The sequence below is a fragment of the Typopeltis vanoorti genome, chromosome 12 (assembly GCF_054136105.1).
Source record: "Typopeltis vanoorti isolate ZY-2024b chromosome 12, IOZ_Tvanoo_1.0, whole genome shotgun sequence".
Classification (NCBI taxonomy): Eukaryota; Metazoa; Arthropoda; class Arachnida; order Uropygi; family Thelyphonidae; genus Typopeltis; species Typopeltis vanoorti.
This window is the reverse complement of record NC_143560.1, coordinates 135137605-135162754: the sequence shown is the minus strand read 5'-3', so window position 1 is coordinate 135162754 and position 25150 is coordinate 135137605. Positions and strand designations below refer to the sequence as shown.

At 37.4% G+C, this 25150-nt stretch overlaps 1 protein-coding gene across 4 annotated transcripts in view; it reads left to right on the top strand.

Annotated features, from left to right (window-relative positions):
* The window catches only part of DNAlig4 (DNA ligase 4), a 588281-nt gene that overhangs the window by 136281 nt on the left and 426850 nt on the right, over positions 1 to 25150 (top strand). For all 4 annotated transcript variants that reach the window (XM_090401217.1, XM_090401216.1, XM_090401218.1 and 1 more), the window contains one exon: positions 8829 to 8930. In XM_090401217.1, the coding sequence (XP_090257343.1) occupies positions 8829 to 8930 (102 nt within the window). The remainder of the gene's footprint in view (positions 1 to 8828; positions 8931 to 25150) is intronic.

Sequence of the window (25150 nt, the reverse complement as noted above, 5' to 3'; positions counted from 1 at the left end):
CCCCTTCAAATCCTGGGGACCAAATCTGAGAACAATAATCCAAGTGTGGTCTGATCAGAGACTTATACAATGGAATGATAACCCTCTTATCTCTGTAGGTCATTGTCCTTCTCATAATTGCAGCAATCCTCTGTGTTACCTTCACCACCTTTGCAATATGTCCCCTAAATTTCAGGTTTCTATCAATCATCAACCCCAGATCTCTTGTCTCCCCAACTTCCTCCAGTATAACTCCTCCCATAGAGTATGCAGCATCCCATCAGTTTCCCAAACCTCAAGACCTTACATTTTGCTGCATTAAACTGACACCCCATTCATTTGCCCATCTATCTAGCTTATTCAAATCCTCTTGCAGGGCTACCACATCTGCACTGTTACTAATAATCCTTCCCAGCTTCGCATCATCCGCAAACAACTGAATATCCCCTTGCAATCCACTGGCAATGTCATTGATATAAAGGTTAAACAATATAGGTCCTAGTACTGAGCCCCGTGGGACCCCACTTGTAACTCTCTATCTCCTTGAAACTGCTCCACCATACACAACTCTCTGATACCTATCAGACAGCCAATCCTGAATCCAGTTGACCAATCTGACATCCAGACCCATGTGTTGCAACTTAAATATCAGCTTATCATGTGACACCCTGTCAAATGCGTTTGCTATGTCTAAGAAAATTGCAGTATATGCCTTTCCCTCATCTAATGTTCTTGTAACTTTATTATAAAAGGCTAGCATATTGCTAAAACAAGAGCGCCCTTTCACAAATCCATGTTGACTCTCACAGATAACATTACCCTCATCTGCCCAATGCTGTATACGGTCCCTCACCACTTTCTCAAGATCTTAACAACTACTGACGACACACAGACTGGTCTATAATTGACACTTCCAGTCTGTTACCACCCTTATGCAATGGCACTATCTTACCTTCCTTCCATTCCCTGGGCACCTTTGCCGAAGCCAGACTTTCATTGAAAAGCCAGGTTAAAGGCGCTGTCAGTTCCCCAGCACATTCTCTCAAAACTCGTGGTGAAATACCATCCAGTCCCAAATCTTTATTGACATCCAGAGTTCTTAGTATCTGAAACACACTCTCCTCCTGTACCTCTAAACCTTGAACCTGCCCTATCCCTCTAGCATTAAAACTGACTCCTCTAGGATGAAATAATCCAGTAAAGTGTTCATTGAACAATTCCACTATGTCCTCTGCATCAGTCACTCTATTCCCATTTTTATCCCACAATATCATTCTTCCACAGTCATTTTCCTGCTACTGGCCACATAGCTAAAAAATTCCCTAGGATTTTCTTTGGATCTTAGGGCCAATCTGCTCTCATATTAAAGTTTCGCTTTCCTTACCACTGTTAGATTGTGATAGAGTGGAAATTTATGTATTCCTATCTTATCACAGTCTAACATGCTTTTCCAAACAAAAGAATGAGATAAATGCAATAAATTGCCTCTAAGTGTAGAATGAGTATTATGTATATATAAATCAAGTGAGTTCTTTAATGAAAGGGTATTTTGTGCCGTTCATGAATGTGATTAAATTGATATTGAAGGTATAAAACATTAGCAGAGCATTATAAAATATGTATAAAAGAATTATAAAATGTAAGCACAAATTCAACGGTTGGGGGGGGAGAGTCAAGTCCAAAGGTTATGGAGTTGTAACATGAGAGAGCGACTCGCCCAAGTAAACAATGACGTTAGTGTACGTGTGATTAGCGGCGGAGACGATGGACGCCGTGACGTAGTAGTTCGCTGGACATCGAAAGTGGCGAGAAACGGCGAGAAAAGGGAGGGTAATATAAGGGTCATGCGACCCTGTAGCAAGGCTTTTTGTCCCTGGATTTCCTGTGTGTTCGTCTTTCGTGGTGGCGTGGGGTGCGAGTGCCTCGATGTCGGACGGTGCCCCAGTATCGGAGAAATCCCAATAAGCAGCTACGGTCTTGGTGGCCGTATTCACCGCAAGAAGAAACAAGTTTGGCAGTCCACAGAAGGCCTGTTCCTGTGAACCTACGAAGCACTACAGAATTGAAAAGGGAAGATAAGTAAACTTTGTTTGTGTTATACTGAATAGGAATGAAAGATTTGTGTCACGTTAATATGTTATGAAAAAAGAACATTAATGATCTAGGATAGGATTGTATGGCTAAGACTTTAGAAGAATATTGATTTTGCCTTACTATCTGTCGTTGTGTTAAAGTTCGCCATTATATTGAATGAAATCAAGGATATGTTTAGAGTAAGGAATTGGCATAATATTAAGAGATTGTGAAAGATATGAATCTTATCTTGTATAGTCTGACAGAGCTATGGAGTCTTAGATTGATTGTGATAATAGTACATGATTAATGCTTTAGCGAAGGTTAATATAATTCTTACTTTAGGAAACTACTGTATAATATTTTATAAGTGTAATAGTAGTGTTTGAATTTTATATACCTTGTCTGAAACTCGCTTAAGATGGGACTTGATTTAGTGTTATTGTGTGTATCAACCTTTGAGTATAATAAACCTTGCTTTTGATTCTAACAAAGACTTTCTGTGATTTCTGGAATCCGATGCACCGCTTATAAAATATTAATGCGAACCTATGCGGGATATTAAAAGGGGTATTTGAAAAGGGTATATTTTGGCCACGTCTGCAGAGTTGATAGGTATCATTAAGTACTGTCCGGAGATTACCTCTTGGTTGTTAATGTTTAATAATCTAATAGCGCTAAGTGGCGCAGCAAAACAAATAAATTTCTTGGCGTTTTACGAGAGGTGAATCTTAGACACTCTGATACTCTGGTACAGCCTCTATCTCGAGGAAATTCCATTGTCACTCAGGGGTACCACGTGCTACCTGATAGTGTATTACAGAGATAAAGCAACAAAGGTTTAAAACAAGTGTGAATAAGAAGAAGCGACACAACATAAATGGCGCAGTGGTAGGATAGTTATAATAAGGAAGAAAAGGTTACAACATAAATAGCGCAGCCGAGGAGGTTCTACGTAAACCTCCTTCTATATTAATATAGAAGGAGGTTTAGGTAGAAAAGATTGAATAAAAAAAATACAACCGTTGTACAATAAAAGACAAAGAAACGTTATCCCATGTCTGCTGCCGGTCTTGTAAACTTGGTTGAGCAAGAATGCTGCCCAATAATGAACCAAGACAAGAAAGACAAATCCAAGACAAGAAAAGGAAACGAGGGCAATAATAGTGAGACAGTAAATAAGTTAACTGAAATCCCCCCTGAGACTTGTAAGATCAGGGACATAATAAAACAGGAAGTGGAACTGCTCCAGAAACCTGTCATGGAGCGATTGAACGATGTCATGAAAAGATTAGAGTCATTATCAGTGAAGGCCCCAGAACCAAATATCTCTGAGGCGGTCGAAACTAAGAGTTTAATTAGAGAAGAGGTCGAGAGACTACAAAGGCCCCTTCTTGACCGACTGGACGAGATAATGGAAAAATTTTCAGCTATTACCTCTCAAGAAAAATTTGTAATACCATCAGAGCATTGGGTCAGTGAGCAAGGAAATGGAAGAGAGCCTCCCAGATATTATAGGAGCGATAGAATTGGGCACATGGCTCGCAATTGTTTTAAAGGCAGGGGACGTTTTAATAGAGGTCATGATGATGAACCTAGATCGCATACTTATGCTAATAGAACTTGGAAGAAGGGACAAGGAATAAAAGGGCAGTCATATGAAATGATAGTGAAAACCAGTGTGCTTGGAGAGCATTGCAGTGCCTTACTTGACACTGGAGCGCAAACCTCCATCATTTCTGGAGACTATTTTAAAAGGTTAGAACCCTATATTAAGGACAAGATTACTTACCTCAAGAAATCCGTGAGAGTATTTGGATGTACAGCCTCAGCATCTCACGCATCTAAATCAGTGAATCTTAAAGTGTATCTGCCTGAGTTCAGAATGTGTGTTTGGCAAGAGTTTCTGGTCTTGTCAGGATCTTCTCTCCCACACATAAAGCTGATTCTGGGCAACGATTTCTTAATGAGATACAACTTTAAGTGTGATTATGTGAGGAAAGAAGTATATCTCCTTGGAAGAAGGCAAAACATAAGCAAAGGAATTCAGTCAGAATTGCAAAATAACAGATGCAACTCATCAAGAATCCAAGCTTTTAAGGGGAGCCCTAAAACCCAGGTTAGTAAGTCTAAAGGTGAGCCAGCAGGTGACTACTCAAGCATGAAGGAGCACACTTTGTCAGCAGAGACAAGCCCTCATGTGAATCAGGTATCCTTGGTAGCACAAACTTCACAAGGAAGTTCAATTGGCACTGGGAGCCTAGAAGTAGACACAGTTAAGCCAACAGTAAGTCACGGTAGAGCTAGGAAAAAGAAACGGAAGAAAATAAGAAAGCCTAGTTCCACTCATGATAAAGAACTTAGCAGGACTAGTTGCCCTCAATTCACAAGGCAATTTTTTGGCAAACAGGACACCTCCAAAGGGTTGAAAGAGGATGGAACACAGATAGTAGTGAGTGAGAAAGAGGAAACTGAGAAAAATAAGACAATAAGTGAGATGCAAACTATCACAGGGGCACACGATATTTCAGGATATCTCTGGTACTGCCTCGATCTCGAGGAAATCGGGTACCACGTGCTACCCGATAGTGTATTACGGAGATAAAGCAACAAAGGTTTAAAATAAGTGTGAATAAGAAGAAGTGACACAACTTAAATGGCACAGCGGTAGGATAGTTATAATAAGGAAGAAAAAGTTATAACATAAATAGTGCAGCCTATAAGGTTAATATAGAAGGAGGTTTAGGTAGGAAAGATTGAAAAAAAAATACAACCGTTGTACAATAAAACACAAGAAACGTTACAACACCACACTTGTCACTCTTCTGGCCTGTGTCTTATATTTTCATACATCCTCTCTTCACCTGTCTCCTTATATCTCTTCCATAGCCTCTTTTTCACATGCAATTCCTGTTTAATATTGTTTGTCATCCACTTTACTCCAAATTGTGTCCTTTTCTTCACTCGTGGTATACAACTTACCATTGCTGCTAACAAATATTCTTTCACAATTTCCCACGCACTAACGATATCCTGGCCTTCCAATTCCTCCCTCCATGAAACTTCCCGAAGTTGACGTCTAAGACTATTATAATCACCTGCATTATAATTCCACATAAGTTCCCATCTCTTTGATACTCCTGCATGTCTATTCATTTTCCATGTTAAAACCATATGGTCACTTTTTCCAACTAGTTGGAGAGATGTCATCTCAGTTATTATCAACTCTTCTGATGCTATAACCAAATCCAAAACTCTTGAACCTCTTGTACCCTCTGTTACATGTTGCCTAAGACATTTGTCCCTCAAGAATTCTAGAAATTCCATTCCACTATTGCTACATGCATCTTCCTCTCTCCAATTTATATTACTGTAGTTAAAATCTCCCATAACAATCATTCTTCTTGCACTTGCCAAACTTAGTTGTCTAAACATCTCCTGGTCCCCATCCTCCGTGCTCCTGGGTCTATAGCAACACCCCACTAAATATCCTGTCCTGCCTACCTCTACCTCACACCATATGCTCTCAAAATCATTTGTCTCACTTCCTTCCAAAGCCTCCACTCTTAGAGGACATAGGTCATCACTTATCATAAGCAGTTCCCCACCACCACCACGCTTTCCCCTCCTATCCTGACGAAAAATGCTATACCCAGCGACCTCTATTCCTGTTATTATATCCCCTTCTGTCAACCATGTCTCAGTGATCCCAATAATGTTTGGCCAGGCTGATGCTATCTGCACCACCAATTCCTCTCCCTTATTCCGGATACTCCTGGCATTAGTATAAAGCATATAAATGCCATTGTTTCTATACCCAGCATTATCCCTTCTAGACTCCACTGGGCTCAGTGTTACCTGACATCGTCTCCCTTTTCCCAAGTATCCATTCCCACACGAGGCCACCCCTGCTATCATTTTCCCTGGGACACACTGACTCGTTCAGAACAGCAATCTCTCCAGATGCCTACGTCCTTCCTCATTCAAATGTAAACAGTCTCTCTCATACAATTGCTCTCTTTCCTCAAACACACTCCAAGCATCCACATATACCGGTCCTCTCTTGTCACACATTCTCGCTATTATGCCATTCAATATCACCGCTCTTCTGCTCAGCTCATCATTATCATGCCTAGGCAACACGCACACTATTTTTCCTCTCTCTGTCTTCTTCCGTACAGTCTCAAGCAAAAATCTCATATCTCTCGCTGCCCGACTTACATTACCACTCAAGTCATTCGTTCCTACCATCACAATCATCTCATCCACCCTTTCACCTCTCTTAATTGCCATAGCCACCCTTTCTATTGTTCCTCCTGGCAAACATTCCTCACGCATTCTATCTTGAACACCACGGATCATTGAGTTGCCATACATTATACCTCTTACCATTCCCTCTCTCCTATTGTTTCCATTCTCTCCTGTTCTTGCATTCCCATAGGTCTCTCTCATTCCCTCTCCTCTACTTCTATTCTCTCTTCTAGCATTCCCATACATCTCTCTCCTACTGTTTCCATTCTCTCCTCTTCTAGCACTCCCATAGATCTCTCTCATTCCCTCTCTCCTACTGTTTCCATTTTCTCCACTTCTAGCACTTCCATATCCCTCTCTCATTCTGTCTCTCCTACTGTTTCCATCCTCTCGTCTTCTAGCATTCCCATACCTCTCTCTCATTCCCTCTCTTCTACTGTTTCCATTCTGTCCTCTTCTAGCACCCCCCTACCTCTCACTCATACTCCCTAAATTCTCTCTCTCTCTCCTACTCTGATTCGCCTTGCATTTATCTCTTCCATTCTCCTAATCTTATCTTTCATACTTCTGCTCTCATTCACAAGACATTCAACCTCCTCTTTCAGCTCATCTATCTCCCTCTGCAGGTCAGTCACTCTTAATCTAAATTCACTCTCCCAAACAAAACCATCTCCTAAACTTTCACAGTCACTCACACCTTCCACACTATCAACTATTATTTTCTCATTCATATATATCTTTTTTTCGTTCTCTCCTATCACACTACTTGTCTTCCTACATTCATTCCCCGTTCCTGGAGCAACAAAGTCGGATATCGATATTTCTAATGCACTTATTTCCTCCAACTGCTTGCATTTTGCGCATATACGCTCTCCGCTCTCTTTCACAAGCCACATATCTAATTCCCGAGATGCATACATGCCACAAGTACTGCATGCCACAAAGTCCCTTATGATATTGCTAATAATTGAGTTCTTAAATGGCGGAGGACTTGGCGATACGTCACTTGCGACTGCTGCTGAATCCGTCATCATTCCTTACTGCCGAGTAGCGTAATCTTTAATAATTATTCAATTAATACATTCCGTTAAATAATTAAGAAAAAAAAATACAAACAATTACAAGCAAAAAAACATTTAAGTACTAAATATAATTAAATAAAATGAAATATAACTAAATGCAGTAATGAAAACTTAGCTTCGTTTTGTCTTTCACCGTTATGCATTCGATTCCGATGGTAACCAAATATATTATATCGCTACAGCAACTAACTTCCAAAAAACAACCACTGAAGTGCACTCGTATTCAGAGAAACAATTTAGCACTCAAAAACGTAGAAAAACGGGGAAAAAAACGGACTATTCACCGATTAAAAATCACTTTCTTCTGCACAGCTCAAATTCACCGCCACGTGCTACGGCGACGCTATTTTTATTATTTTTTTTTTTTTTGATAAATTATATAAATTCATCCATCATTATGTAAATAGTAAACAAAAGGAAAGCAAACTACATTTTTTGTAAAATGGCACAAAACTTGAAGGCAAATGAAAAGTATCAGAAAATGTTGAAAACACTTAAAACAAGTAAGATATGCTTTCCAAGACAAGGGGCTGCACTATTAAGATAAAGTAGCATTTTGCAATTTATGAAAAAATATCCTGGGACTGTTGACAGTAACTGTAGATTATCACAAGCCTTTCAAGGATCATTTAGGTGGAGACATTTAGGTGTCATGAGGCATCCAGTTCTCACAAAAAATGCTGTGATGTAGACTGGGGTGGAAAGTGCATAGAAAGCAGGCATCTAGCTGCTTGACAAAGAAAGATAGATTCTAAAATGTTTGGTTACCATAAGCGCCTTATTAATACAGCTTACTTCAAAAACTTTATCACTGCTAAACATTCTTTTAGACACAGCTAATCCAAGTAGTAGAACAGTACCAAAATTATATGACATGTAAAGAATTTGTGTTAGTTATTGCTGATGTCCATTAGTTAAGGAAATTAACAACTCCAGTATAGTGAGTTTTCTTTTAGATGCTTCTACAGATATTTCAGATGAAGAGGAACTTGTCCTTTATTTATTAAAGAGTTTTGGTGAAAATGGATCAGAAGTTGTCTCAGTATTTTGATGCCTTTACCTGGCCTGGAGATTTTGGTAAGGAAAAATAATTAAGATTTTGGATTGCTGCCAGTGACTTTGATGAGAGGATGTTATGAGTTCAGAGTTGTGGGGATTTATTTAAATGTATAAGATGTTTTTGAAAGAAGAATGAGTAATAAGAATAGGTTTCCATGTCAAAGCTTCTTGAAATCGTTGCTGTTATACCAGCAAGTGAAAGTGAAAGCTGAATGTCATCGGTTGGTGTGAGACAACTTCTGATCCATTTTAACCTTTACAACAAATTTCACACTAATAATAATGTATGTGTGTGTATGTACACACACATTAATAATAACATTTTATCATTTTAATATTTACAGTATAATTAATATTCAACTGAATCTTCAATTTTAATTTCAGAATACTTTGGCCAAATTATACATAGATATTTTATGTCTTAGTAAAGAAAGCCAGGATGCACAGAAACTGATGAACTATCGGGCTCCTCAATATGCCAAAACAGTATGTATTTCATGTACTTTTTTTTTCTTCTTATAACTATTACATATACAGAGAATATCTTTAAAAAAATAATAAATTTAGTTTAATCCTTTATCCAAGTGTGAGCAAATAAAGTTTGCGCCTGAAAGTATCTTCAGGATTGGGGTAAGGTGGTACAACACCAGGGCAACTCATTGCAAAGGTGGAGCAAGAAACCAACACTCCTGTCTCAGTATCTCCTATATGCAAAACACATCTCCTTGCAGATATGTCTAATGTTATGCATTAAGGGAAGGGCCACTACCCAGACTAGTTTCGATCTTTATTGAGGTCTCTTCAGTGGGAGCCAGGCCCAAGCTGAGAAGCATTCGCAGGACATCTCTACCTATAGGAGTTGCCAAATGGTGTGCCACCCTTTTTTAATAAATTACTCTGGATTTAGAGAAAGATATTGAAAGTTTATTTTTCACTTGGTTAGAGTATAATAAATTTAGTTTAATCCTTTATCCAAGTGTGAGCAAACAAAGTTTGCGCCTGAAAGTATCTTCAGGACTGGGGTAAGGTGGTACAACCCGGCCCTTAATGCATAACATTAGACATATCCGCAAGGAGATGTGTTTTGCATTATAGGAGACACTGAGACAGGAGTGTTGGTAGCTTGCTCCACCTTTGCAACGAGTTGCCTGGTGTTGTACCACCTTACCCCAGTCCTGAAGATACTTTCAGGCGCAAACTTTGTTTGCTCACACTTGGATAAAGGATTAAACTAAATTTATTATACTCTAACCAAGTGAAAAATAAACTTTCAACATCTTTAAAAAAAGAATTCTATATCTTAGAGGAGAACTTTGTTAACTAACATAATTGGAATTATGCTATGTTGAATTTAGCACTTTAAATACATTTTCAAATTAGGAAACCTCTATGTTAATGAGTGCATGTAATGAAATAAAACTTGGTCAAAATTTCTATAACAATTCAGCTACATTTTGCAAATGTAGAATTTTTATATAAAATACGGAGCGCATAGACCATATTCACTATATCAGAATAAAAAACACTGCATGCCAAAAAATAAAAAAATAAAATCTTGGGTTGCTTAATGGTCAGAGCTAGATAACTGAACACTTCCATACCTATAAGGAATACAGAGAACTGACCATAGTGTCTAACCCACTGTGCAGTCTTTATCTTCTCATAGTGTGTGCTGGTATTAGGTATCTGCCCGGATGCTGATTAAATAAGAATAGGTTGAGACCTTGCGATTTAGCCTACCAAGTTATATTCTGTGTTGGCTTAAAACTAAAAACAAAAATAATGGCACAGCATGATGAATGACAAGAAGCTGGTTGGGGCACTGTCTGGTTAAGCAAAGTTCATTTTGTTTTCATAAAGGGAGTAAAGACAAATAATTGGTCAGCTGCCAGAATAAATTCACCATCAGCAGAATTGAATATTGGCATCGTAACAATTATCAATGGAAAAGAAGTGAATTTGCAGAAGAATTAATGAAGCACCATGTCAACATAATTGGTGTTACTGTGATAAAGGATAAAATAATGATCAAAAATCACTATCAAAATTGAAGATAAACTTCTTAAATGGCAAGCAATTTCAAATAGTGATGTGGACAAATTTCACAAGAAATTGGACAGTGAGACTTATTTGTACATATGGTCACACAGAAGGGTCTAATAAGTAGTAGAGATGTAAGTGCAATTTCTGTAGAAGTAGAGGAATTTTTCAAGTCATTAGAGTATTTGATATCAAGAAGAAGAAGAAAAAAAAATTATTATTGCACAGGCACTTCCATGGAATCTTAAGACTAGTTGTGAGAGACCCAAACTATCAACACAATATCTATCATACCTCTTCTTGAAACCATTAACAGACAAAGCACTCACAACTGACTCAGGCAACCCATTCCTTTCATTCAGCACTCTCCAAGCCAAAAATCTACTCCTCGCGCCTTTCCTAATCGCACTCTTTCCCAACTTCCAGGAATGACTTGTTGTTCTGCCCCTTCTAGCTAAGTGCTGAGACATTTCCTCTGCATTAATCTTATAAAAGCCATTAAGTAATTTAAATGTTTATATCATATCTCCCCTTTTTTTCACCTATAAACCAACTTTTGCAATCCACAAACCCTCAATCTATCCTCATACGAATCATTCCACTTACCATCTTGGTCACTTGCCTCTGGATCCTCTCTACCACTTCCTTATCTCCAAGAAACTTAGGTGACAGACCTGAGCATAGTAATCCCAATATGATTGTATCAAGGCTTTATAAAGAGGAATGATAACTCTCTTATCTATGCTTATTAGTGTGTTCTTCAATAACCAAGTAATCCTGTGAGCTACCTTGGTTACTTTAGCAGTATGCCCTCTAAATTTCAGCCCTCTATCTACTACGACTACTACTCCCAAATCCCTGACTTCATCAATTTCCTGCTGAAGTAGTTCCCTCAATGTGATACTCGGTTTGTAATGTTTGTATCCCAAAATACTTAACTTGGCACTTTTCCACATTAAATTAACATCTATTATGTTTTGCCCATACTGTCAGCTAATCTAAAGCTTTCTACATCACCTTGATTAAAAATTATTACTCTATCCAACTTTGCATCATCAGCAAACAACTGAATATCTCCCTTCGAATTATTTCCTGTATCATTTATATACGCATTAAACAGTAGAGTGGCCCAAGTACAGAGCTCTGTGCTTGGACCACTTCCACCACTAGTCACGTGCCTTCTCCTGGATTCTTCTTCTCCATATGCTACTTTTTGGTATCTCTCCATCAGCTACTCTTTTATCATAAGATCCACAAGAAGATTATGATGATGTGGAAGAAATATTGTAAGAATAAGAGTGAGAGGAGTTATGAAATATATGAAGTCTGGGCCAGAAAAGTTAGAAGTATTGTGTGGAAAGCTAAATCAGAATATGAAAAGAAATTGGCTATACAAGCTGAAAGCATGCCAAAAGAGTAATTGTTATTCTCTAAGTGAAAGAAAGAAAGAATGAATGTGGAATAACTTTACTGAATGCAGATAGTATGATTGTGTCACAAGCTGATGAGATTGTACAATTAATTAGTGCTCACTTTGCTAAGAGATATCAACCATGTGCAGAGCCGTTACCAGATTAGATCGCGTCCTGAGCCATCCTGATGGATTATAAGACAAAAATATAAGAAAATCTCCAATTGCTATTTTGTTTTTATTACAAGAGAAACATTAATACAAAACGATTACACAATAATATTAATTAAATATTTACTCTATGGGGATATCGCATAATAAAACTGTTTATAAGCTCTTCTAAATTTAAATTATAAGCTATGTCCCCCCCCCCCCTCTATCGTTATAGTTGCTAGACCAACCAATCTTTCTTGGGTCATTGCTGTTCGCAAATAATTTTTAATCAGATTAAGCTTGGAAAAACATCTTCCCACACTTGCTATGCTAACAGGAATTGTTAGCGTAGTGATGCTGTCTACCACAATATGACTGAACGAGTGCCCTTATTAAGCCACACCGTGAGGCAGGCTGCCTCTATGCTACACCCTGTTGACGGTACTGACCATGTGTATGTTACATGGTGCATTGCACTATGCTACTACTGCTACATTGAATGAAGCAATAGAGGTTCATAAAAATGAGATTGAAGAGCTGTTGTATAACCTGGATAAGAATTTGACAGTAGGGACAAGTGGTATACCAGCATGTATGCTACATGAGTGTTCAGCCAAATTGGCTAGGCCCTTGACATGTTTGTATAATTTGAGTCTTAGCTCAGAAAAAATACCATAGGAATGGAAAGAATGCATGATAGTTTCATTGTACAAGAGTGGTGCAAAAACTGTTGTCTGACCTATCAGTATCTCTCTCTCTCTGTGGAGTGGTGGTGAAGATTTTAGAGAAGTTCATAAGAACCTGTGTACAGAAATGGGTTGACAGTGAAGCTATGCTCTTCAAGGAACAGCATTGGTTTACTAAAGGTGAGTGATGTTTCAGCATTTGGCTCATATTTTATAACAGTGTTATGGCTGAGTTGTATAAAGGCAATGAATATATTATGATACTGTTGGACTTTGTAAGGTTGTTGCATAAACTATCAAATATGAGACTGGAATATAAACTCTTGATTCGGATAAGTGGATGGTTTATGGACAGGTATCAGAAAGTGGTATATGGGTGGTGTGAATCTGTCAGATTTAGGTGACGAGTGGTGCACCCCAGATATCACTCCTTGAACCACTGCTTTTATGATATTGGGAAAGATCTGGCAGGAGATGTTCAATTGTTTGCTGATGATGCAAAGAGAGGGATGCTACTAATATCCAACTCATACAGAATGATTTGTATAGGCTGGAACTGTGGGCAAATGATAATGGCTATCAATTCAGCATTATTAAATGTAAAATTATGCATTTGGGTGTGAAAAGATTTCCAGGACACACTATTATATCAATATATAATCCATCCCCTAGGGATTTTGGTGATATGATTGATAGGAATTTGAATTTCAAAGGTCACATAGCAAAAATTGCAAATACGTTGAAACGAACAATGACATATAAAGGATAAAGAAGTTATTTTGCCTCTTAACAAGGTGTTGACAAGACCACACCTGGACTACTGTGCACAGATTTGGTCTCTTGGGTTCCAAGGGGTTAAAGAAAGCTGTGGAAGGTGTGTTAAGAAGAATTACAAAGAGTATGTGGATTATGGAATGTAGATTATGAGGACAGATTGAGACTGTGTGGATTGCAGACCTTGGTAAATATTCAAACAAAGCTTTATTATCCATCAGCATATCACACTTCCTGTATATCCGCATTCACTCCTTTTACTATCAGTTCTCAGTCTCGTGTCTGTGACAGCTGTCTGCCCTTTCTAGAAACACTAGTGACGAGATGTCCTAATGGCTTATTATCTTTTCCATTTACAAAAAACTCAAGGAGAGGTATGATAAGTATTATGCGAACAAATGGTTAGAGTGCATGTCACACGATGAGCCTTTGAATCTATGGAGATGCCCAAAAAATAATAAGCTAAACATATTTTGATCCATTATCAGTTCCTTTCCAAAACAAGATAGAAGTCCCTCTTAAATTCCTATTTCCTTGTTTCCTTCATTTTGTTTCACTAAAACCGAACCATCTAATTTCCTCTATTTCATAATTTACTATCCTCTTAAATTTACCTGTAGGCAAGTATATAATATTCCTATACTCAGTTTCCTTTCTAGTCTGGGCTTTTTTCCATCCACTGCTAACTTGCTGGGCCTGCATCTACTTTAACAGAGGTCCGGAGTCAGAATTTTCATACATCTGGTATCTCTTTACTGATTTATTATCATTTTTTCTTATTTTGCAAGAGGATGTGTTTATAGTTTTGCATCATCATTACAATTACGAGAATCTTTTGGTCCATTTCATTTGTGATGAATGTAACTAAGGAGACAGGGAGGAGGTTTAATGAAGGTTTTAAGTTAATTCATGGCATATATAATATAAGATAGATATCAGGAGTTTGCTGCATTTGGCTGAACCACACTGTACTAGAGGACATAAAAATAAGTGAAGACAAGAGACAAATATATAAAATTCATTTTTTACTGTTTAAGTAGAAAATATGTGCTTGGCCTTCATCTCAAGGTTTATAGAATTTGTGAATTTCTTAAACACAGTAATCTACTTTATCCAACCAAATGAAGATAGTGATTTACTGTTCTGATAATGTATGGTCACTTAAATAGAATGGGAGAGGAAAGATTAGCAAAACAAGTGTTCTCTGCCAGGTTGGCAGGAAAACGACCCAGAGGAAGACCAAGATATAGGTGGATTGATACGGTACAAAGTGCCTTAGACGATAGAAATATAAGATCTGATAATGTTGGAGTCTTGACAAGTAACAGACTGATTTGGAGGAAAATTGTAGATAGAAAGTTAGTAATGATGTAATTTTTTCATGTAGTACTGTCATATCCTGTACACCCCTTGAGGGTACATGGCAGGAATTTGATGACGATGATGATGATGATGTTCTGATAATTGAAGGGTTGGATAACTGAAGTACAATATGGTGCTGTACCAGAAGTCTTTTGAAGAAGGGTGGGTAGGAGGAAAAGAAGTGATATGATAGAGACATTCAAGTTAGTGAGAGGATTTTATCGGATTAATCCAGATTGTAAAATGGGGATTAACCTGGATTAATAAAAAGAGTAGAAGGCAAGAGGGAAAAAGCCAGAGGTCATCCCTAGAAGTTATCTAAGAGCATGGTGAAGAGAATTGTCAGTGAATGGAATGCGTTACCAGAATCTGTTGTTAATGCAAGGAATGTTAAAATTTTAAGATTTAATATGATAAATATGTTGTTGATTGAATGAACCTCCCACAGTGTGTTTGCCGGCTCCATGGAGGGTGCAATAATAATGATAATAATAATAATGAAAAGTTGGTGAATTGAAGGGTTGTTGTTTTGAAGGTTGAATAAATGGTAGATTACTATAGTTGTCATGGCTGGAAGATAATAATTAAAATTCAACGTAACGATTATCTACTTTGGTATTATTGAATGTTAGTGCTGTTATTTGTCCATGTATAAATATGTATGAAGAAATAAAATGATAAAAAATAAATTTAAAAAACAGGTGAGAAAATTAATGAGAAGGAGATGATAATATGAGTGTGTTTAAGACACGGTATGATGAGCTGTTGTGTGTGTGTGATAAATGGACCTTCCAGATGAGTCTTTGACTCCGTGAGGTCTTGGGGTAATAATAATAATAATAATAGTTGGGCAAATTTACATAAGCCATCTCCTTAACCCTATCAGTTTGGCCAGTCAACTATAATTAGTCAATATATATGATTCACCTGCTGTGTTCATTTTTTTCCTTTTTTTTTTTTTTTTCCAACATCGAGGAAGTCATTCTTTGAGTGTGGGGTTAATTTTTTTTCTGGTTTTCCCTTCAAAAACAACTAACTTTGAACACATTTTGGTTTTGGTTTATAGATATGAAAGTATTTATACCTTTACCTATAGAAGTTTTCTCACTTGGTTACAAAATATTTGACAAATAATTTCTTGTCAAATTATATTCTTGTTTTTATTTGCTTTATTTGCTTTATTAGCAAACAAAGTTTGCACGTGAAGCATTTTCACAACTAGCTTGTTTGTACATCAGTCGTCTATCATTAGTAATTGTTAAGATCTTGGAGAAATTAGTGAGGGACCGTATACAGCATTGGGCAGATGAGTGTAATGTTATCTGTGAGAGTCAACATGGATTTGTGAAGGGGTGCTCTGGTTTTAGCAGTGTGCTAGCCTGTTATAATAAAGTTACGAGAGCAGTAGATAGGGAAAGGCATATACTGCCATTTTCTTGGATTTAGCGAAGGCATTTGACAGGGTGACACATGATAAGCTGATATTTAAGTTGCAGCACATGGGTTTGGATGTCAGTTTGGTCAACTGGAAGGATTGGCTGTCCGATAGGTATTAGAGAGTTGTGTATGGTGGCACAGTTTCAAGGCAGAGGGTTACAAGTGGGATCCCACAGGGCTCAGTACTGGGACCTATATTGTTTAACCTTTATATCAGTGGATTGCAGGGGGGGTATTTAATTGTTTGCAGATGATGTGAAGCTGGGAAGGGTTATTAGTAATAGTGCAGATGTGGTAGCCCTGCAAGAGAATTTGAATAAGCTAGACAGATGGGAAAATGAATGGGAGTATCGGTTTAATGCAACAAAATGTAAAGGTTGAAGTTTGGGATACATCGATGGGAAGCTGCATACTCGATTGGAGAAGCTGTACTGGAGGAAGTAGAGGAAACAAGAGATCTGGGAATGATGAACGATAGAAACTTGAAATTTAGGGGACATATTGCAAAGGTGGTGAAGGTAACACAGAGGATTGCTGCAATAATGAGAAGGACATTGACCTGCAGAGATAAAAGAGTTATCATTCCGTTGTATGAGACACTGATCAGACCACACTTAGACTATTGCTCTCAGATTTGGTCCCCAGGATTTGAAGGGGATAAATTAACTGTGGAAAGGGTACAAAGATGGATAATAAAGATGGTTTCAGGACTGTACAATGTTAGTTATGAGGATCGGCTGAGGGAATGTGGACTGCAGAGTTTGGTGGATAGAAGGAGATGTGATATGATTGAGACTTTTAAACTGTTGAGAGGTGGTTACAGGGTTGACACTGGGGAGTTCTTTCCCTTGGTTGAACAGTGGAAAGGAGTGATGACAAGGAGCCATCCCTGGAAGTTATGAAAGGAAACTGTGAGCAAGAGGGTGAGGTGTGGTTTTTTTGCATGGAGGATGGTTGAACCATGGAATGCATTGCCTGATAGAGTGTGAGAGCAAGAACGGTCAATGAGTTTAAGAAATGGTATGATAGATTTTGTGTTTTCTAGAAGGGACCTCCCATGATGAGTCTTAGTAGATTTTGTGTTTCCTAGGAAGGACCACCTGCGATGAGTCTTTTGACTCCATGGAAGCCTGAATAATAATAATAATAATATAGAGACTGTTGACTTTACATCAGTTGCCTTAGTATCTCATAATTCATAGCAGACTTTTTTTCAGATGTGTATGTTGCTCTGCATTATGTGAAGGGTCCTACCCAGACTAGTTTCGACCTTTGAGTCTCATCAGTAGGATCCAGACCCAGAAACATGCCAGGAGTGAATTAATGTAGAAATATATTATCCATATACAAGTAGCATAAAAGATGCATAGAATTATTAAAATTCCCTAGCTCAGATATATGAGGGGATCTGAAAAGTTCTCGTCCTCGACCATAGATGGCAACACTCTTGGCAAGATTTTTGTTTTCTAAATTGGTACATCTGTCATAAGCATCCATGTGAAATTTCAAGTCATTTTATCAAGTAGTTTGTTTTATACTGCTGTCAGAAGCAAAAGTGTTGTCTGTGTCCCTTGAAATGGATAAAATTGAGTATCGTGCAGTTATAAAATCCTTTCTAAAAGAAGGTTTAACGGCAAAAGAAATTCATTTGAAGTTCCTAAAAGTTTATGGACACTCTTCTCCTTCAATTTCGACAATTAAGAAAAGGGCTGCCGAGGGCCATACCAGCCTTGAAGATGATCCATGTGAAGGACGTCCAAAAAGTGTAACAACAGCAGAAATCATTCATCTTGAAGATGATCCACGTGAAGGACTTCCAAAAAGTGTAACAACAGTGGAAATCATTCATCAAGTTCACAATATGGTATTGGATGACCAGCATGTCAAAATGCATGAAATTGCTGAGCCTATAGGCATTTCAAAAGAATGTGTAGGATATATTTTGCATGAAGAATTGCAAATGAAAAAGCTTTGTGCAAGATGGGTGCCATGCTTGCTCACAGTAGATCAAAAGCATACTCGCATGAAAATCTCTGAACAGTGCTTGGAGCGTTTTAACAAGAATAAAACTGATTTTGTGCATCGATTTATTACTATGGATGAGACTTGGATTCACCATTACACACCAGAATCCAAACAACAGTCAAAACAGTGGACAGAAGCCGGTTGTTTAGCATCAAAGAAGACAAAGTTGATTCCATCAGCAGGAAATGTCATTGCATCGGTGTTTTGGGATGCTAAAGGCATTTTGTTTATTAATTATCTTGAAAAGGGTAAAACAATAACCAGAGAATATTATTCCTATCTATTAACCAGACTAGACTAAAAAATTTGTGAGAAAAGACCTGGTTTGCAGAAGAAAAATATCATCTTTCATCAGTCCAATGCACCTGCCCACAAAGGTGTTTTGGCAATGGGAAAATTAAGGGATCTGCACTATGAATTATTGGAACATCCACCCCATTCTCCAGATTTGGCTCCTTCTGACTTCTGTCTCCTCCCAAAACTCAAACTGTTCCTCGCTGGTCACCTTGTTTCTTCAAATCAAGAGGTGATTTCAGCTGTAGAGGGGTATTTTTCAGATCTTACTGAGAACCACTACAAGGATGGGATAATGGCGCTGGAATAAATGTATGTCTTAAGGGAGATTATGTTGAAAAATAAAAATAATTTTCAAATTATAAATTTGTTTTTTGATTGTTAGGCCGAGAACTTTTCAGACCATCCTCGTAGTTGTAAAATGTTTTTTCACTTGATTAAATGGAGTAAAGTAAATTATACTTGCCAAGAAATTATATTCTTCTTTAATCTTTTACTTAAGTATAAGTGAATAAAATTTGCTTACACTTATGCATTCATTCAACGTTGGTATCTTTCTGGGGTTCTGTCCCACTGATAAGACCTCATCGAAGGTCGATCCTCTAAGCCACAATGATTCACTTTGTGGCCTAGAGGATTGCTTCAAGATATTATTAACCAGTATTGGATTATAGCCACTCTTTGTTAGGAATGGAACTAAGGTAATTTGATTCTTGATTTCTTTTTCTATACTGCTGATAATTTTGTATGCGCTGTTTCTTAGGGTTGTTATGATGCTAATTTTTGGTGCCAGATGGTGCTGGGATTTTGTATGCAAACATCTTTTAGTGTGTGTCAGCTTTTGGTAAAATAAATAGCTGAGTTTGATTTACTCTGAAATTCTAGGAGCATGTCAGAAAAAAAAAAAAAAGTAGAGAACTATAAATTTTTGGTAATGCTTGTAGTCCTTTCTCAACAATGCCCATGATATCATTTTTGGTGTTCCTGCTTGGTGATAATGAAAATTAAACCCTCCTGATGTAATGCTAAGTTTAGTGTCAGAAAATGAGCGTGAAGATGTATTGATGATGAATGTTTTACTGTGTCCTTCTTTGCTGATAGATTTTGAGTTTTTTCTTTAAATACTCCTTGTTAATTGTGGAAATGTATTCAGCTTTGTTAGAAGTGAGTCAGTCTATACTGTTCCAAATTTGAACAGGTAATGCAGGCTATAACCCTTATATTAAGTGTGCAAGATTGACCATCAATTTGGGAAAGATGAACTCTAGTGGTGGTTATGCATCACTAGAGTTCATCCTTAAATAGGACACTTCTATCTAATGATAGTTAGACACATTTTTGGAAGTAAATTTGTGGTGTAATCTTTAAAAATTAGACAAGAGCATAGTAGTAGTATTAAAAGCATATAAAGGCTTTATCAGTCTTGAACATGGAAGGTTATGTTAGAAAAATGTAAACATTGCTGAATGATATCAGCTTGACTATGACCTAACTGGGCAATCCCATAACATGACTAACAATTTGGTCATAGACCTGGTAAACTGACTTGTGAACACCAAAATAAAAAAAAGCCTAGTCATATCTAGACAATTCATAGTCCCAAAAATCAATGGAGCTCCAAAAATACATAAACAAGACATACTGCTACAATCCATACTACATGCCAGATATTCTCCTACTTCTCTATTATCTAGACATCTTGTACAACTGATATGCCATCAAATAGGCAAGGTAGAGATCACATAAGAAATGCAATACACTTTATTGAATGGACAAAGGATTTAATAATATATCTGGCGTGGATCTACTTGCAAGTCTAGATATCACCATCTACTTGCAAGTCTAGATATCAACCAACATACAATAACTTCACTTTATCCCGAGTAGGAACCATGGAGTTATTTCAAGAATTCTTTCCTCTGGACACCATACTACATCAACAATACTTACTTCAGATTTCAAGACAAATTTTATGAGCAGAAATAAGGTCAAGTAATAGTCTCTTCCATTTCATCACCGTCAGAAAACCTGTTCACAGATTACTTAAGTATAAAGAGCTAATAAGCTTCATTTCGGCAATGAAAACATTACTTAAATTAAGGGGATATTAAATCCCACATAGTTTTAAAACCGAATAAGAAACTCAAAGATTGGAATCAGAGAGTTTCTTGCCGAATATAGTAAACTATAAAGTATCGGCGAACACTAGCGTTAGCCAATGCAAATGATCCTAGTACATAGTACAATACTGGGCAGCTCGTTGCAAAGGTGGAGGAAGAAGTTCAGATCGCTATTCTTAGGTATTTTCCATAATGTAAAAACACATTTCCTAGGAAATGTATGCTGTTATTACATTATGGAGGGAGGTCACTACCCAGACCGGTTTCAGCCTTTTTTGAGGCTTCATCAGTGAGTAGCTACACCTAATACCAAAGTGTACAGCAAAAAGAACTTATTTACTTTGCGAATGAGTTTCCCAAACAGGTGCAACCATTAAGTTACTTAAGTATAAAGAGCTAATAAGCTTCATTTCAATCTCAAATCTTTGAGTTTTCAAACTCAATCTTTGAGTTTCTTATTCGGTTTTAAAACTATGTGGGATTTAATATCCTCTTAATTTAGGTTCTGTTCACAGATGTTTGAAAAATAAGCCTTGTAGTCCCACGAAGCATGACATATAGTGTAGCTCTGATACAATGAAACACCTATAATTTTCAGAATAAAACACTGATACATGGGGGTGCTTAAGGATCAAAGCTATATAACTGAGAGGAAACCTCCACATAGTGTTCAAAGGAATGCGGAGAACCGAACAGGGCTTCTGACCTAATGTCCAATCCTCACCTTCTCGTGGTGCACCCTGTTAAGTATCTAATTGGATACTGAACAGACAAGGATGAGCCAGCAATTTGGGATTTAGCCAAACAAGTTGTATTCTTATTGGCTTAAACCGAAATTTCAAATGATGGTACAACATGACAGAATTTCATGCCAGCTGGGGCATGAAATTCTGTTAAACAAGACCCCCGTTGTTTTCGCCAGGGAACCAGGGCGAACAGCGAAAAGTCAGCTACTGGAACAAACCCTAAAACACACCCCAACTCAATATCACCAGAGTTGAAGATCGGTACTATCAACATAAGAAGCCTGAATGGCAAAGAAATGGAGCTAGCTGAGGAATTAGATAAGTACCAGATCAACATAATAGGGTTGACTGAAACAAAAAAGACCAAAACTGGTGAGATCAATCAAGGAAAAGAAGGAGTAGCCATAGTATTATTACTATTATTATTATTCAGGCCTCCATGGAGTCAAAAGACTCATCGTGGGAGGTCCTTCTAAGAACATAAAGTCTGTCAAGACTCATCAAGAGGAGGTCCCCCCCCCCCCTAAGAAACACAAAGTCTGTCATACCACTCCTTAAACTCATTAACCATTCTCGCTCCCACCACTCCATCAGGCAATTCATTCCACGGTTCAACCACCCTCCACACAAAGAAACCACTTCTTATCCTCTTGCTCACAGTTGAGGCTAATCTTCTTGAATGGCAGGCGAATCTCAAGTAGAGTGATGTGGGCAGATATCAGAATGGGGAACTGGAAAATAAGAATTATTTGTGCCTATAGTCCCACAGAAAGCTCTACTAAGGTAGAACTGGAAGAATTTTTTTGAGGCTCTAGAGACAGCTACTGACACAATGAAAAAGGAAAAGTTGATCCTTGTTGAGGATCTAAGTAGCAGAGTAGGAAATGATTGTTAGACATACAAAAATATTTTGGAAGAATTTGGAGAAAAGAGCAAAGCTAATAATAATGGCAAATACCTGTTGGATTTCTGCTCAGGGCATGGACTGGTTGTTACTAACAACATTCCAACATAAAAATGTGCCCAAATTTACATGGAGAGAAGAGGCAAGGAATAAGAAAAGTCTCATTGACTATGTTATTGTTGATAGTGAGGTTTTTCCACTGGTGCAGGACAGCAGAATGTACAGAGGATTTGAAATTGAAAGTGATCACCATTTAGTCTTGAGCAGGATGAAATTGATTGTCATGTTGAAACAAAGAACATATAAGAAAGTTTTAAAGAAAATAAAAGTTGAGCAGCTCTCAGATGTCAACTGTAGACTAAAATACACAAGTATTATTCCAGAAAAAATGAAACAGTTTGAGAGCAGGAACTAAACTTTGGAGATTCAATGGCAAGCCCTGAAGAAAATACTGATTGATTCAGCCAGAGAGACATCTGGTGAGGTTGTGTGCAAGGATAGAAAAATCAGAACTCCATGCTGGACACAGGAAGTTAAAGAGGCAGTGAAGGAAAAGAAGAAAGCATATCAAAAGTTCCTTGCAAATAAGTCAGCTTTTGCTCTTAGAGAATACAGAGACAAATGTAAGAAAGGGAAACACTGTGTAAAATTGGCTAAACAAAAGTAATAGGAGGATTTTTGCAAGAACATAGAAAATAAATATCAAGAAGGTGGCAAGATATTCTGGAGGTTGTTGAAGAAGCTTGGAGGAAAGAGTGCTGTAAAAGGAATTAGAGATGATAAAGTAACATGAAAACAGGAGAAAAAGATTCATTTTTGAAATTATGGATTCTACAACCGTGTTAAGATAACTTTTTATTATCCTGATGTTTCCATCTTCATATCAAGATCATCATCTGGATCATACATAAATATACAAGACAAAGTGCGTTACATTTCAAACCCTAAGCTAGAGAAACATTGATTTCATCACGTTACTCACTGGCATTGACCTCTAGTGGGGGGAAAAAAAAAAAAATTACATCATCATCATCATCAAATTCCTGCCATGTACCGTCAAGGATTGTACAGGATATGATAGTACTACATGAAAAAAAATTACATCATTACTAACTTCCTATCTAGAATTTTCCTGCAAATCAGTCTGTTACTTGTCAAGACTCCAACATTATCAGATCTTATATTTCTATCTTCTAAGGTACTTTGTGCCGTATCAATCCACCTATATCTTGGTCTTCCTCTGGGTTGTTTTCCTGCCAACCTGGCAGAGAACACTTGTTTTCGTAATCTTTCTTCGCCTATTCTTTAAGTGACCATATGACCTGAGATTAGAGCTGCTAACGCATTCCTGGATGCTGACAGTATCAAGTTCTTTCCTAATATCCTCGTTTTTAATATGATATTGCCATTGATGTCATCTGTTCACGCTTCTAATTTTTCTCAGGACTCTCATATCTGCGGTGTCTAGTCTTTGGTCAAGTGTTTTATTTCTGACCCAGCTGTCAGATCCATAAGTTAAAACTGTTTTGAACACTGTCTTGTATACAGCTAATTTAGTGTTCTGAATAATTTCTCTCTTATTCCATATAAATTTATTCAGTTGACTTCCTACCATACCAGCTTTGTTGATTCTGTTGTCTATTTCCATATTTAATTTACTATCTTCACTAAAAATCGTGCCTAAGTAGCTGAAATGTTTTACTTATTCTATAAGTTCTCCATTCAAAATGCAGTTGATATTTTCAATGTTTCTGCCTATTTTCATTGTCTTTGTCTTTTTAATGCTGACCTTCATACCATACCTATTACATCAGTTATTCAGTTTAGTCAGTGAATCTTGCAGACTTTTAGTTGATTTATTTAGAGGTATAACATTATCCGCATAAAGCAAAGAGCTGACATTAACATCTCCAATTTTGATATCATATTTAATACCACTTTCCTTCATAATGTGATCCATATAGATAATGAATAACAGAGGGGATAATGTTCATCCTTATCTCACACCAGATTTAACATTAAACCATCTTCCTGTACTTCCTTCAATTCTAACTGCTGACTTACAACTCAAATAAAGACTAAGTATTGCTTGATATAACTATTGACACCATATAACTGTAACATATTGAATAGCTTCTCTCTTGGCACCTTGTCATATGCCTTTTCCAAATCGACAAAACTTAAATACAGATCTCTGTTATATTCCCATGCTTTCTCTACTATTTGTTGTAAAGTGAAGATCTGATCCTGACAGCCTCTGTTTGACCTGAATCCAGCATGTTCTTCACAAAGCTTTTCTTTCACAATTCTTCTCAACCGTTTCTCAAGTATACTTGCATAGATCTTGCCAGGAACACTCAGTAGGGAAATACCTCTGTAATTCTTACATTCAGTTTTATTTCCCTTTTTATATATGGGTACTATGAGAGCTCTACTCCAATCATCGGGAATTCGGTCCTCTGTCCAGGCTTTCTGAACTATGCAGTGCAGCCACTGTAAGACTCTTATACCACCACACTTCAGCATTTCTGGTCGAATATCATCTACTCCTGCTGCCTTTTCACATTCCAAGCTTTTGATGGCTTTTTCTACTTCAAGTATGGATATATATTCCTGACTGCATGCCTGGTCAGTGTTTTTTACCACTGTGCTGTCATCACTGCTTGTTTTATTTAGCAGTTTTTCGAAGTAATTACTCCATACTTCAAGAATATCTTTTTCTCCCGTTTTCATGTCACCTTTATCATCTCTAAC